Source organism: Coccinella septempunctata, chromosome 1 (genome assembly GCF_907165205.1).
Source record: "Coccinella septempunctata chromosome 1, icCocSept1.1, whole genome shotgun sequence".
Lineage (NCBI taxonomy): Eukaryota > Metazoa > Arthropoda > Insecta > Coleoptera > Coccinellidae > Coccinella > Coccinella septempunctata.
This window is the reverse complement of record NC_058189.1, coordinates 56231554-56246398: the sequence shown is the minus strand read 5'-3', so window position 1 is coordinate 56246398 and position 14845 is coordinate 56231554. Positions and strand designations below refer to the sequence as shown.

The window sequence follows — 14845 nt, the reverse complement described above, 5'->3', positions numbered from 1 at the left end:
GGATAAGTTTTTTCTCACTGCTTTGCGATAATTCAGCTAACAAACGGTCTAGAGTCTTATTAGGAACTATTTCAGTGATCATTTTCAATTTTTTTTCAACTTTGTCATTTTGAAAGTTTTGTATAGGTGATTTTTGTGAAACGCTTCATTTAAACCAGTTCTACCTTCTGTTTAAAAAAAAGAGTCACCTTCAAATACACCCTGTATAGATGGAAATACCTATACACTATAGCAGGATACATTTTTAGCCCCGTCTGCGGACATCCTGACCTAATTCAATCAAATCAATCGATGAATCAACATCCAATAATAATAATAATGGGTACAAATTCGAATTGCATTTCGTGCGATAAAAGTATTTGATCTGTATATTGAAGATAACTTATCTCTCATTATGTATTCCCTGTTCATTCTGTAAACATGGAATACTGAATTCGTAGCAATTTTCTCAGCTAATTTGTACGAGTTAATGTTTCGTGAAATAGTGGATTATGTGCAGATAGAATGGGCTTTTGTTGTTGTGTTTGCAGGAGGAAAAAAGGTTGGTTTGATTTAGAACTGAGTTATGATTTGGCAGCAATTTATATTGCGTTATTGGTGATTTTATGGAACGATGAATTAATAGAGATATTCTACTCTATTCTTCATGATGAATGACTTCAAAGGATTGGGAAATTTGGCAAATCCATTTAATGATGAAAACGTTTGATATTTTTATTCATTGTCACATTAATTGCAGTGTTGGTTTGAAATCATAATTCCGTAGCATCATTAATTCCGGCTTTGGTATTCTCATTGATTTTCCTCAATTGCTTTAAAATACGTAACCATTCTTTCTCACTTTGACCATTGAGTATGCAAGGCCATTAATACTTGTGCTAATATACAATCTTTCAACGAGAAGCTATGGACAATCAGTGGATGAAAGCAAAAACCATGTTTAAGCTGGACTAGAAGTTTTTCATGCGTTACCAGAATATTTCAATCGAACAGTTGATTTCTGAGGTTCTGATATTCAATATCCTGAAGGCAAAATGTTTTTCCGGTACCGGGAATCGAACCCGAGCCTCCTGGGTGAAAGCCAGGTATCCTAGCCACTAGACCATACCGGATTTATATCCAACAGAGCTTGTTCACTGCACACTAATCTAAACATAAAACCATGACTCTAAAAATACACCATACATTGTCTTGTCTATACAGAGTAGAGTGAGCTATCGAACACGATGCTTCAATGAAGTAAAATTTTTTAGAAGGACTTTATTTACTTCACATTATGATTGAGTGAATGAAATGAATTTATCCTCATTATTATGATTGAGTATCACCCTGGAGTCGAAATCCATGACAGTCTTCGAAATAGAGGCTTATTTGAAGTGGGCAGAAAAAAATTATATACAAACGCTGAAACACGCCGATTTTTGATTCAAGGGGACAATTTCTTTTGAAATGTGATCGTTACAGGAACTGTTGAGTTCATAGAAGGAATAACGAAGCTTTCTGCTTTTGCGTTAGTACAAGGCACGCGTTTGGGACGCTGGTTACTTGAGATCGTTTCGCCTGTGAATTAATTTTAGTGCTGATGGGTGTTCTAGGATGAAATTCAAAACTGTAGCGTTAGTGTGAAAACCCCAACCCCCATATTTTGAATAGAAAAATGGGGTAAGTGATACCTTATTTGAAACGCCTTTCTATTCTGAGTTCAGCATTTTTATTCTTTTTGTCATTCAATCCATTCGTTTTCGAAATATTGATATTTAAATTTTAAACAACGTTGGTTTTCCCTTCAAGCATGCTGTGTGAATTAATCAAATTTTGCAATTTGGAAAAAAATCTGCTGTACGCTTTCCGCACTGGTTATTTTTTAAAAATGCAGAAAGTATTTCAATTCTTATGCGTAAACTATTTATAGCTTAATTGTGAATAAAAGAAACAAACAGTAACATTTTGACATCTAGTGTATGGCAGTTAACGAATAAACATAGAATAAATTAGAGTTCAAATATTGATTCACACAGAATGTTTAACGAAATGACCAATTCTGTACAAAATTCAAATTGGAATATCTAAAAACGAATTAATTGAATGAAAAAAAATTAAATATGCTACACTCAGAATAGAAAGGTCATTCAAATGAGGTATCACTCACCCCATCTTCCCTATTCGAAATATAGGGTTGGGGTTGTAACACTCAGTTGGAGCGTTATTTTGGGTTTTCATAATGTGCATCCGTGGATCTTTTAAACGGAGTTGTATTCAGGCAAGGTACCTTTTAATTTTTGAACATCAAATTACTCAAAAACGGCGTATTATAGGAGAAAATATGAAGAATACTTTATTTTACAAAATCTTCAAATACCTATTCATTAGATAGCGTCCAACTTAGTTTCAAGAGTTGGGTTCTTTGAATTTTTGGTATTTTTATGATACGTCATGGTCCTTATGAGAAAAATGAAAGACGTGGGTGATATCTTGTGTTCGAAAAAATTCATCAAATTAATCAAAAACCAAAAACTTTATTTCGAAATTCCTTTCATTCAATAAAATAGTTTGTGTGATTTTTTTTCAGCAGTCTGTGGAAAAGAAGTGACTTGTTTTGACTCCAAGAATCTACTCTTAAAATATTTGTATGGGTAAAAGACTCACCCTGTATACTTAATTCGATTCTGCCGGCCTACATAGCCGCTGTTCAGTTTTCAATGGCCCACTCTACTCTGTATTGTATTTGGCATATGTTCAGAGTCATGGTGTTATTTTCAGATTAGTGTCCAGTTAACACGCTCTGTGGGATATAAATCCGGTATGGTCTAGTGGCTAGGATACCTGGCTTTCACCCAGGAGGCTCGGGTTCGATTCCCGGTACCGGAAAAACATTTTGCCTTCAGGGATCGAATGTCAAAAATCCGTTGATGAATTGAATTTTTTTTTAAACATGAAAAACTTCTAGTTTCAGCTAAAACATGGTTCACTCAGTATAAGCTCAATTGAAATTCACATCATAATCATCCTGTTGGAATGAAATAAGGATTCGGATATTTCAGATCACAGAAGTATTGTAACAAATGTATCAGTTAGTGGTGATGCGGATCATAACGAAAGGGAAGCTTTGAACAATAGAGAAAGTACATACACAACATCCTACTCCTTACAATGCTCAGAAAACAATCAGTTATCTACTCAATCGTCTCCAAATGGTCCAGATCCTCTTACTCCCTACAAGTAAGTAAACTGAATTTGTGAAATTTAAGGCACAAAATTAATATCTTCAATACTCAGGTACTATTTTGTGGAAAATAAAAATTTAATTCTGAATTGCCCTACTTTTCATAAGCATTCAGGAGTTTCTTATTGAATAATATTAATAGATCTAATAATATTAATAGAAGTGTCATTTTTGAGTTCAATACACGCTTTAGGAGTGATTGATGTTTATGAAGTGTTATCGAAAACATGTCCTTTCATAAAAGAACGTATCAATTACATATTAATTAATTTTGATAATTGGTATTCATATTTATCTATTACTACGGAGAAGTCATGTTTTCGAAAACACATTGAAAACATAAATAACTCCGAAAATGTATGCCACTGACCCCAAAATACATAAAAAAGTGTAAGAAATCGAATTCAATAAGTTAAAGCAGCAATAAAAGTTATATTGATTCCTGGTATAAAAGGTTAGGGTTCCCATATTAAAAAACCTAACTCAACTCAACTACCCCTGTTCTTGGTACAATGTTGCTTGATGAACTCCTCAATTAGGGGGAACTTATTGTAGCATTTTCTTACCAAATTCTAATATATTTGGGAAATGTATTTTGTGTATTACAGTGTATAATGAAAGACAATCGATATAGTTGATCAAAGAGTTTTGTATTGAGTATACCGATCCATTGTTTATTTCCGTTATTTTGCTAGTGATTCAATTTTTTCAGCTGGTATTTTGGATATATTTCAAGAATGCAAGCTCACGAACTATTGAGACTTGAGGGAAACGGCACGTTTCTAGTGAGAAGGGCCACTGATGTCGATACAGATTACCCCTATATTATATCAGTAAAACATAAACCACCAGATGGAATTGCTGAAAAAGAAAATTACCATTATAGGATAAGGAGAGACGAAAACGGATATTTCACTTTAGGGTGGAATCTCTATTTTAAGACTGTTAAGGATTTGCTGGACTATTACAAAGGTAATATCGAAAAATGATTTTATTTCCCCTCTTCAAATAAGAATGAGTAGTTTTCTTTCAAACGTATAGCTCATAATACAATTATAAAGATATAGATACCTATTTTATATCAACAAACACCACTGCTTGAAACATTTGGCGTTTTGATAATAGGGAATACTCCTTCTGACGAAATTAATGTATTTTTTATGAAACATCTTTGAAACGTCACATTTTGAAATATCCATTTCAACCGTTTCCAAAAAACAATTATTTTAAGTACTTAAAAATGAAAAATAAAAATGGGTATTTAAAATTTCAAGCGTTTCGTTTCTATTGCACAAGTTGGCAACACCGACTGAAATATGCGTTTATGATAAAGGACAACAAATACACTATCTAGATGAGATAGACAAAGATGGCTGTCTGTGCAGTCTGCGACGAACGAGGAAAGTCGTAAAATTTTATGGGATTTTTATGGCCGGTTGCTGTTGAGGCTCGCCAGTCAGTACGCGCCTTATGATGGCAGTAGATTAACAGCTGTTATTTTATAATCAAGCCATTGTTTTTTTTTATTTTCTAGTAGGCGCTGTTGTCAAATCGTGAACTAGAAACGAAGCGATTTAAATTTTAAAACCTCATATTTGAAGAATGATTTTGAATAGTTTCCGCGGTGAATTTGAAAAATTCAAGAATGAAACTCATAATTATTCAGTCTAAACTTGCATATGCTATGATAACCCAAATAGGAGAATTCCCCATTGGACTTTTTATCGCAAACCAGTGATTATTTCCATTAATTTCAGTATAGCTTCACAAAACCACATTATTTCACAAATCGTTCGAATTTTTAGATTTAAAAATGATCAAGATATAAAAATGATCAAAAATCATATAGGTACAACTTCTCCAAGACATTTACTTCTCAAATTGAAACCTTTCAATTCATTTTATTCCCAGGTAAGACTGACATACTGAAGGTTCCACTGAAGACATTTATAGACCAGAATCATCCAGTTAGGTGAAACCTGAAGATGGATTATGAAATTTGTGGTTTTCACTTATTTGTAGCTGTATAAAGTTTCGATGTTTCACTTCATTTTGTAATGTATTGGTATCAAATATCGTTTAAATCGAACTATCCTTGTATATTGTTTTATATTTCATTAAAAACATTCTTTATTGATTAATAAAACTTATAAAATCGAATTGAATTTTAACTATAGGTGATTTCTAAGCAGTGAAGCGTTTGCTGCTTACAGAATGTCAGTCATCTGTTAAATTTGTCGTATATTGAAAACACAAGTTTTGTAAATCCGTATCTATAATTCGTGCGGTAAAAAATCATTTCCTCATGATGTTCTCAGAGTGAAGAACGCACAGTCGAAGGTCCAAATCATGGATTAATAACCAAGAAGCAAGAAGTGATCACGAATGCTCCTATTAATTCAGCCTTGGCAATTCTCTTTATTGAGGATGATAACATTCGAACACTTAGGTAACTATTATTCAATAAACCAAGATCGTCATATTTTCGCAGATCTAGTTTATAATTACACAGGAGTGCACGGATAATGGTTTCATGAATTTTTAGTAAGTAAATGAGATCACAATCTGAACGACCTTGGTGATGCAATAGAAATCGTTTAGAATGCTCATCCTGTAAGTGTTTAGCACCGTTTGGAAATGGGGAATCGATTAGATCCAATTCCGATGCAGAACTCATCTTGAATGAACTTGTCTAGTTGGAAAAACTAACATCCTTCAACGATAAATGAATGGATGGAGGTAATGATCAATAAAAATCTATTAAATGAAGCAGTCAAATTTTATGGACCATCTGTGCGATGCCCCAAAGATCGCCGGACTTGAAATCATCCAAATCTAGCAGATGGGTTATGTTAAAAGAAGTATTTAGAGTAGCTCTTCAGAAACTGAAGTATATTCTTGATATTAAAATGTATAACAAAATGTCTGGCAAAACATTTCATACAAGTTTTTCATTTCTATTGTTGGAAATTGTATCACAGAAGAAACTTTCTGGTCATAGATCTACCACGATAAAGAAACAAAATAGATGCCATAAACAGAAATGAGAACGTACCATTCTTCCATTCTCTGGATCTATACACTTTCGAAATCTCAAAATTACAGTCATAATTCTGAAACAACATTTCAATTAATTCACCATTACAAGAAGCCGTTGCGGCACAATTTCTACTATTTTATTAATATATCCCTATATACATATCATACATTTGTCAAGCAACAACAGTTTAGCAGAAAACAAACTCCTATTGTGAATCACTCTACACGGACTATTCCAAATAAGGCGTCTGGAACAATACGAAATAAACCTTAATAAGATGCAGATAAGGTAGTTAGGTAATGTAAACAAGAGGGCGTTCGAATACATGTACATAATCTACTAATTATAACACACTCCAGTTTGGAAAGTACCTTTATGGACGTTCTCTTACCGAAACGTTGTAAAGATTCCCACTCGAAGAAGTGACTACTACGATGATATATTATTTGTTGAGAAATGCTGGTCTTTCTCAAGAAAAACAATAAATTCATTGAATTTCTTTGAAACTATAGTTTATCTTGCTGTGCAAACTAGGCTTCCACAGCTTTAATCCACAGCTGGGTTTATCAGAAGCAAAACATTTGTTATCTCTCGTAGAGTGCTCAGTAAAATATAAAATCGATTAGCATTTTCCGTTTTTTATTCCACCCTCACCATTCATGATTACCTCCCACATGCTAGTCTCAAAAAACACTAGTACAAGAACTTCTTAGGTCTCACATGGGGAAACAGATTCCTTTCTGAGTATTGTACCCAAATTTCATTCATAGTAGAAGTAGATGTAGATGCACTGTAATCTTATCAGAGCTGTTCTTTCTTTATCAAATTATCTAATTTGATAATAAATTTGAACTCGAAAACCATTTGCTGTAAAACAGTGATCTCCATCAATTTTGGAGCATTGTATATGATATACGCCTTGTATGAATTATTAAATGCCTCAGATATTCATTTCTGCCCAAATTAACTGACTTATAAAATCGTATCATCTCATCCATATTTCAACGACAAACCCAGAAACTATCCTTCTTGAATTGTTTTCACCTTTTTTTCTGTTGACAAAATGGTCATAGGCAAAGATTTTTAGAGGATATAGAAAATGTCGACATATCTTTAGTACTAAAAACCGACTACATTTTGGCCAGTGTTTCCACATTTGACAATGAGATGGCACTGAGAACGTGCTGTCAATACAGAACGACTATTCAATATCAGTTTTCTGTTGTATAATTGAAGGGCGCGAAATTCAAATCCTATTCCTTTGTTGAGACCAGAAAACAAACATCCCGAGGAACAAAACAAAAGTTATGTTAGTTTTCATCTGAACATTGTTTGGAATCCATTAATATCAATGAAATACGCTGTCAGATGTGCTAAATTTTCTTTTGCAATTCATAAAACATTCACAAAAATTTTAAATTATTGGCAACAAATAGAGCTTTGAATAGAACACAAAAGTGTATGGTGATCTGTTATACGTCAAAGGTGTTTTTTTCTGTGCAATACACTTTTTTGAATTGATAAACTAAGCTGAATTTGTACAATTTGTAATAGAAATTAATATGAACCAATATTCAATATACCATCATAGCACACACATTTCAGTTCTTTACATATTATTTATAGAATTTTCAGAACCACAAATAAAAAAATCTTTACAGAGGTATACAAGACCTGTATTTTAGCTCGTAGGCAATAATTCCTATATGATATGGTCTATTATGACACAATATACAAAGTGATTACGGAATGAACAGCAGGTTTAATAGAACTTCGACTGTCCAATCAACAATTTGACAGTCACTCGATTTCCGAATCGAAATCAATAAAACCTCTGCGTTTCTGAATATATTGAAGGAGTAGCAATTGAGAATCATTGAATGGACGTATGTAAAGGTCATAATTTCCCTTAAAGTGGCCCTTCATGCAAGGGATGCTTCCTGCGTACAACAATTTACGTGGATGAACAGTTTTCGATTTACTTACAGTAAAATGTGCACATGGTGTAGCCAGTAAGTAGTGTTTGCTCAAGACCTTGTCTTTACGCCCTGAAAATTTTATCTACTTCGGATCCTTGAAAATAAAAATCAATATATATTTCCATTTTTTTTTGGTAAAGTATAACACTTAATTTCGGAAAATCCTTTTATTCGATCACAGTTCTTCACCATGCATTAATTTTCGAAAGATATTTTGAAGTTTTCACCAAGAAATTAGACAAAAAAAATTCAAAATCAGCTAGAAGGAGCTAATTAAACAAAACATTCAAAACCTCTTTGATCAAAATGGCCATATGATATCTTTCAAAATTTCATATGTTTCTGCAAATGGAATCTTTAGGTCTATATAGTGAGAAGGGGTTACAGTTCACTGCCACCTTAAGGTCTATTGTGCCCATCTTTAGGTCTAAGTAACACATGGCTCTGTGTTCTCAAATTTTTGTAACTAGAACGAAGTTAGGTTGGCACTCATGGATTGTCGTTAATGTCATAACGCCGTTGCCACAACTAATATCAATTTTTATCACGAAAATGCCGAAAGTGATTGAAAAAAGAGACAGGGTTTCAGGAAATGCTATTTAGAATTCAGGTCCACTCATTCAAATAGTTATACCCTGATATTCTAAAATCCACAATACGTCAGACGGTAGCGAACATATTCAATGTAAGAGAATTTATATAATGTTTCATCTGAATCTAAATGACTTATATTTCAGATGAATATTTCTACAATCAGAAAGACTGTGAATGAAGAGGATGACAAAGAATTTCCTTCTATTGGGAGACCCAAAAAAGTGGTGGCATTTGAGAATTTTATGTTTGAGTGAATTAATGCGAAAAGTTTACTACAGAATTTTCGATAAATGTTATCGGAGAATAAGTTCCCTAAAATGGATTTTTCTATTTTTCATTTGACTTGTCCTATACAATGTAAATGTCTTAATACCTATAATTATTATTGTTACATCAATGTATTAGGATGAATAGCCACAAATACGCCCAAGTTGCCCTGTCACTTGTTTATTCATGTGAAATTTTTGTTCAAAGGTGAAGTTCATCTTAACTTGAAACTTCCTTCAATTCATTTTACTTATATTGATGCAAGATGATTTTTTTGTTGAAGAATTTAACATTCTTGTAATTACCTGTTAATTTCTTCGGGAGATACCCATTCCCAACCAATGCATCATATGCATTTCATCTTCGAGTTAATATTTTCGAAATCTACAAATGATGTAAGCCAAAGAAGATAACGAACATTAACTCTTCTCAAGCTAGCGCATATTATGATATTATACTGATTTCTTGTATTTTCCATGCAAATAACTGGATTTGGTATACCTTCAATCAGTTTGTATAAACTTCAATTATGTTCGTCACATATTTTCCGAAGAGATTCGACATTGTGATAAAATACGTAATAACAGAAACTTTTCGTAGAACGGGCAACATAGCGTTGATTTAAAACCCAAAAATGTTTTGACAAGCTTCATAACCCCACATTTTCGTACTATACAGAGTGAAATGTGTCAAATTTCCATGGCCAACCGACTGCTAAAATAAAAGTGAATGAAGTATAGGATTGAACTTTAGTTTGACAATTGTCAGATGACAAGATGTCATTTTCCAGATCTAAAGACTGGCAACATCAATTCCACTGTGGATAGGGAGCTTGGTTTAATTCTCGCCTAAGAATAAATCGGTCATATCGATCCATCTTCCCGTCCATTTCCCTGTAAATTGGTGACATTTTTCAGCAATATCAGTAGCGTAGCCACGATAAGCGGAATCGGTATGCAACTGAAACGAGGAGTTCCTTCGGTATCTCGCAAAACGGTCAACGAGATTATCTCGTGGGAGCAAAACTCACAGTAACAAGCTAAAAAAGATAGTCGCTAGCAAAGGCTGCTTATCTTAACGGCGAGAAATTTTTTACTAGAGCACACCTCTTTCCTTACTACCCATAATGTAATGAGTCAATTACAGAAGCCCATCTGATAAGACAATGCAGTGCAGGACACTAGTTAATAATTACCAGGCGTTGAGAGTTGATACTTGGGCATTTACATAAACACGATCCTCAGATTCATTATCGATGCCTTGCCATGTCTTTATTGGCGGCACTTATGGCTGCCATAGACTCCACACTACTTCATTGATTGATTATCATACCTCGTACAAGACAGAAATGGATATTTTTCATTTCGATCGTTTGATAGAGCAGGTCAGTCGATGGGATATTACGCTTTTGATTTTTATTTCTATACTTATCCGTTTGATCGATGATTAGTCTTTTTCAAATGAGACAGAATGAACTGTAATCTCCTCTTTCATCGGATGAATGACCTGATTTCATGTTTTTTTTTCAAACTCTAGCAATCATCTCCATATAAACAGAAAGGATTGTATTTATTTATCTACTGAAATAGAGATTCTTGCGTTATTATACTCAATTGAAGAATCACGGTCAAAAATGCTGTGAATTCATAAATATTCTCACTTTCTTTCAGGTAGTGAATCTTTCCAGATCTTTTCCGATCCTTCCCCAATATTTTCGTATCGTGTTACTGAAACATTCTTTCTTATCAATGTGTATTCGTAAACATCTTTCATTTTAATTTTCGAATTTTCAACCAATCAACCTGGTAAAAAAGGTTTTAGTTTTTGAGAAGTTCTTCTATATTTCTGATTTGGTCCAACATGGAAATATGTTGAATGAAAAGATTGTTTTTTGTGAATAAACAGGATGAGTCTTTCAGTCGTACAAATATCGTAACAGTAGATTCTTGAGGTCTAAAAGAAACACTTTTTCCTATAACATTTCCTCGATTCGGCCCTGATAAGATAAAGCCATTTTAAGTTTTCAAATGAGCCGTGCCACCCCTGAAAAAACAAAATTACTTTCAGAATAATCTAATATATAAAATTCTCGTGTCATAGTTTTCGTTACCATACTCCTCCGAAACGGCTTGACCGATTTTGATGAAAATTTTTGTGCTTATCCGGTATCTATGAGAATCGGCCAGCATCTATTTTTCATCCCACTAAATGTTAGGGGTAGTCCACCCCTAAATTTTTTTTTGTATTTTTTAGACAAAATTTTTAATTTCTATTTTTTTATGATACAACATACAAAAATACATACAATCCTCAATTTTCACCCTTCTACGATCAACCCTTATTTTTTGATAGCCATTTTAGTAATTTAATCATTAGGAAATTATTTATATGGCAAAACAACGTTTGCCGGGTCAGCTATCTATGAGAATCGGCCAACATCTATTTTTCATCCCCCTAAATGTTAGGGGTAGTCCACCCCTAAATTTTTTTTTGTCTTTTTTAGACAAAATTTTTAATTTCTATTTTTTTATGATACAACATACAAAAATACATACAATCCTCAATTTTCACCCTTCTACGATCAACCCTTATTTTTTAATAGCCATTTTAGTAATTTAATCATTAGGAAATTATTTATATGGCAAAACAACGTTTGCCGGGTCAGCTATCTATGAGAATCGGCCAACATCTATTTTTTATCCCCCTAAATGTTAGGGGTAGTCCACCCCTAAATTTTTTTTTTATTTTTTAGACAAAATTTTTAATTTCTATTTTTTTATGATACAACATGGAAATTATTTATATGGCAAAACAACGTTTGCCGGGTCAGCTAGTAATTATCTAAATCTATGATACTACACATCTGTGGATCTCTCTATCTTGTGAAATTTGCACTAAATCAATGGTTATTTTTAAATTGAAGCTTAGTCCCATAGACTCTGTGGAAAGTGAACAGTCCTCGAATTGTTCGTATTTTCATGCCCATAATAAATTTACTATATTTGTGAGGTTTTTTAACAGAACATTTTTTCTTGTATCAATAGCGAAGAACAAATCTGAAGATTTTACTGATGTTGCTTGGTTAATGAAATCATTTTTTATTTCAGGATGGATTTGGAGAGTTTCTACTCCTTTTAATAGACTGCTCTTGAAAGGAGTCACAGATCTATTCATTTCAGCTTCAATGTATTTTTCTTTTCAGAAAAAATGAAGAGTTCCGTAGAAACACTTTTTTTCTACACTATTTTTTCCGATTCGGCCCTGATAAAAAGATATAGCCATTTTAAGTTTTCATAATGAGATGTGGCACCCCTGGAAAAACAAAATTACCTTCAGAATAACTAGTTTGATCTGTGACACTACACATCTGTGGATCTTTGTAACAAAGTTGTATTCAGCCAAAGTACCCAATTTTTTAACTTTCACAGAGGATTTGAATTGTATGAGTTGATTGGGGTGGTTTCATGCGAATACTTAACTCCACTATAACTATCTAAGCTTGTTTACTTACCTTTCCTTCAAAATAAAAATTCTGAGCTTCAATTCTTAATATTAAATCGTGAGAACGTAGCAAATATGGAATTGCTGTGGATCTTTGAATCAGAGTTGCATTCGGCCTAAGTAAACAATTTTTTTAATTTCACAGATATTTTTTATTTTTTAACATCAAATTACTCGAAAACGGCGCATTATACGGGAAAATATGAAAACAACTTTTATTTTACAAAACGTTCAAATATTCATTAGATAGCGTCCAACTGAGTTTCAAGAGTTGGCTTCTTTGAATTTTTGCTATTTTTATGGTACGTATGGTCATAATGAGAAAACTGGAAGACGTGGGTGATACAAAGATACATCATTGAAAAACTATATTCCGAAATTCATTTCATTCGATAAAACCGGTTGTGAGATAGAACTAAAAATAACATTACTTTTAAACCGAGCCGATTCGGGAAAAATGGTGAAGAAAAAAGGGTTTTTTTTTACTCCAAGAATCTACTCTTAAAATATTTGTACGAGTGAAAGACTCACCCTGTATACCTAATTCGATTCTGCTGACCTACACAGCCGCTGTTTGGTTTTCAATGGAACACTCTACGCTGTATTTGGGATATTTTCAGAGTCATGGTGTTATTTTCAGATTAGTGTGCCGTTAACACGCTCTGTGGGATATAAATCCGGTATGGTCTAGTGGCTAGGATACCTGGCTTTCACCCAGGAGGCTCGGGTTCGATTCCCGGTACCGGAAAAACGTTTTGCCTTCAGGGTATTGAATCTCAAGAATCAGCTGATCAAATGAAATGTTCTTTTGACACATGAAAAAATTCTAGTTTCAGATAAAACATGGTTCAGTCTGTATAAGCTCAATCGAATGTCACATCATAATAACCCTGTTGGAAGGAAATAAGGATTCGGATATTTCAGATCACAGAAGTATTGTAACAAATGAATCAGTTACTGGTGTTGCAGAACATAATGAAAGAGAAGCTTTGAACAATAGAGAAAGTACATACACAGCATCCTCCTACTCCTATACAATGCAGAAAACAATCAGTTATCAACTCAATCGTCTTTAAATGAATATTTTTTATTTTTGAAAATCAAATTACTCGAAACGGCGCATTATACGAGCAAATATGAAAAATACTTTCATTCTACAAAACGTTCATTATATTAATTAGATAGCGTCCAACTCAGTTTCAAGAGTTGGGTTCTTCGAATGTCTGGTATTTTTATGGTACTTAATGGTCATAATAAGATAACTGAAAGACGTGGGTGATATCTTGTGTTCAAGAAAGATTAATCAAATAACTGAAAAACCATATTTCAAAATTCATTTCATTCGATAAAACCATTTGTGAGATAATTTTTTTAAGGTTTTTCAACAGCCTGTATCTTTTAAACCTAGCTGATTCAAAAAAAAATGGTAAAAGAAAAAAGTGTTTCTTTTGACCTCAAGAATCTACTGTTGAAATATATGAACGAGTCAAAGACTAACACTGTATATCTCATCCGTGTTCGAACAAGTGAAACTATGAACTCTCCACAGCTATCCTACGATTTATGTCACCAATTAAATAATACTCATTAAATGCCTTTCAATTTTTCAGTTGACTAACTATCCACTTCCGCGCTTTCGGTTCTAGCCAAGAGCCGATTTATCCGTTAGTTGAAAATTTTCCAGCGACATCAATGTAAACTATCGAGGAGAGTTCAAGTGTTCCAAATTCAAGTATGCTTTTGGAAAAGGTCCCAATTTTCCTCCGGCAACATTCCACAGGCAGTGATGATCATAATCAACTTCGTTAAGCCGACTATATCAACAACAATCAACTTGATTAACGTACTAAATTAGATTTAGCTACTGAATTTGCTCCTAATAATGCCGGCAGGACTGATAATGACAGGGAAGGAGTTTTGATTGACCTTCGGCTCCAAGCGACCTCCAAGTCCTAATATACCGTGATTAGACATATTATCGTTAGGAAATGATCGTGACTTATTTGAATAATTTTTGTGCCATTATAGAAGTAATTGTAGAGTTCAAAGAATAATGCATATTGTGTTCCAATTGTCTTTCTCTGACCGCAGGGTATAATGCACTCGATAAAATTAATTCGTCGCAAAATAGAAGGAAAGAATGTTGTTGGTAAATGTCGGCTCTCGGTAGTCATTTTTTAACCGCCTTCCTTTCTTCGGTCGCTCATTTTTTGAGAACATGAACTGAGAAAATCTCTTTCT

General features: G+C 33.4%; 1 protein-coding gene and 3 non-coding genes across 5 annotated transcripts; 3 read left to right on the top strand and 1 right to left on the bottom strand.

Moving 5' to 3' along the window:
- Positions 1-383: 383 nt before the first annotated feature.
- On the top strand, positions 384-5383 carry LOC123314994 (lymphocyte cytosolic protein 2-like). 2 transcript variants are annotated; one of them, XM_044900512.1, is made up of 4 exons: positions 384-541; positions 3042-3219; positions 3936-4195; positions 5135-5383. In XM_044900512.1, the coding sequence occupies exons 1-4, from the start codon at positions 505-507 to the stop codon at positions 5197-5199; spliced, it is 540 nt and encodes a 179-aa protein (XP_044756447.1). In that variant the 5' UTR covers positions 384-504; the 3' UTR covers positions 5200-5383. The 2 variants fall into 2 exon arrangements, with proteins under 2 accessions (XP_044756447.1, XP_044756440.1); XM_044900505.1 differs by having other exon boundaries at positions 386-541; positions 3026-3219.
- Trnae-uuc lies at positions 1041-1112 on the bottom strand. Its single transcript has one exon. It is a non-coding gene; the product is annotated as a tRNA-Glu (tRNA).
- On the top strand, positions 2797-2868 carry Trnae-uuc. Its single transcript has one exon. It is a non-coding gene; the product is annotated as a tRNA-Glu (tRNA).
- Positions 5384-13280: 7897 nt separating the features above from the next.
- Positions 13281-13352, top strand: Trnae-uuc. The gene has a single exon. It is a non-coding gene; the product is annotated as a tRNA-Glu (tRNA).
- The last annotated feature ends 1493 nt before the right edge of the window (positions 13353-14845 follow it).

What these genes read in the sequence shown, in the direction of transcription:
- LOC123314994 (XM_044900505.1), top strand. Translation starts at nt 470, where the DNA reads ATGTTTCGTGAAATAGTGGATTATGTGCAGATAGAATGGGCTTTTGTT. An exon ending in GATCCTCTTACTCCCTACAA is followed by an intron (nt 3,220 to 3,935) that starts GTAAGTAAACTG and finishes CAATTTTTTCAG; the next exon opens with CTGGTATTTTGGATATATTT. An exon ending in TTTGCTGGACTATTACAAAG is followed by an intron (nt 4,196 to 5,134) that starts GTAATATCGAAA and finishes TTTTATTCCCAG; the next exon opens with GTAAGACTGACATACTGAAG.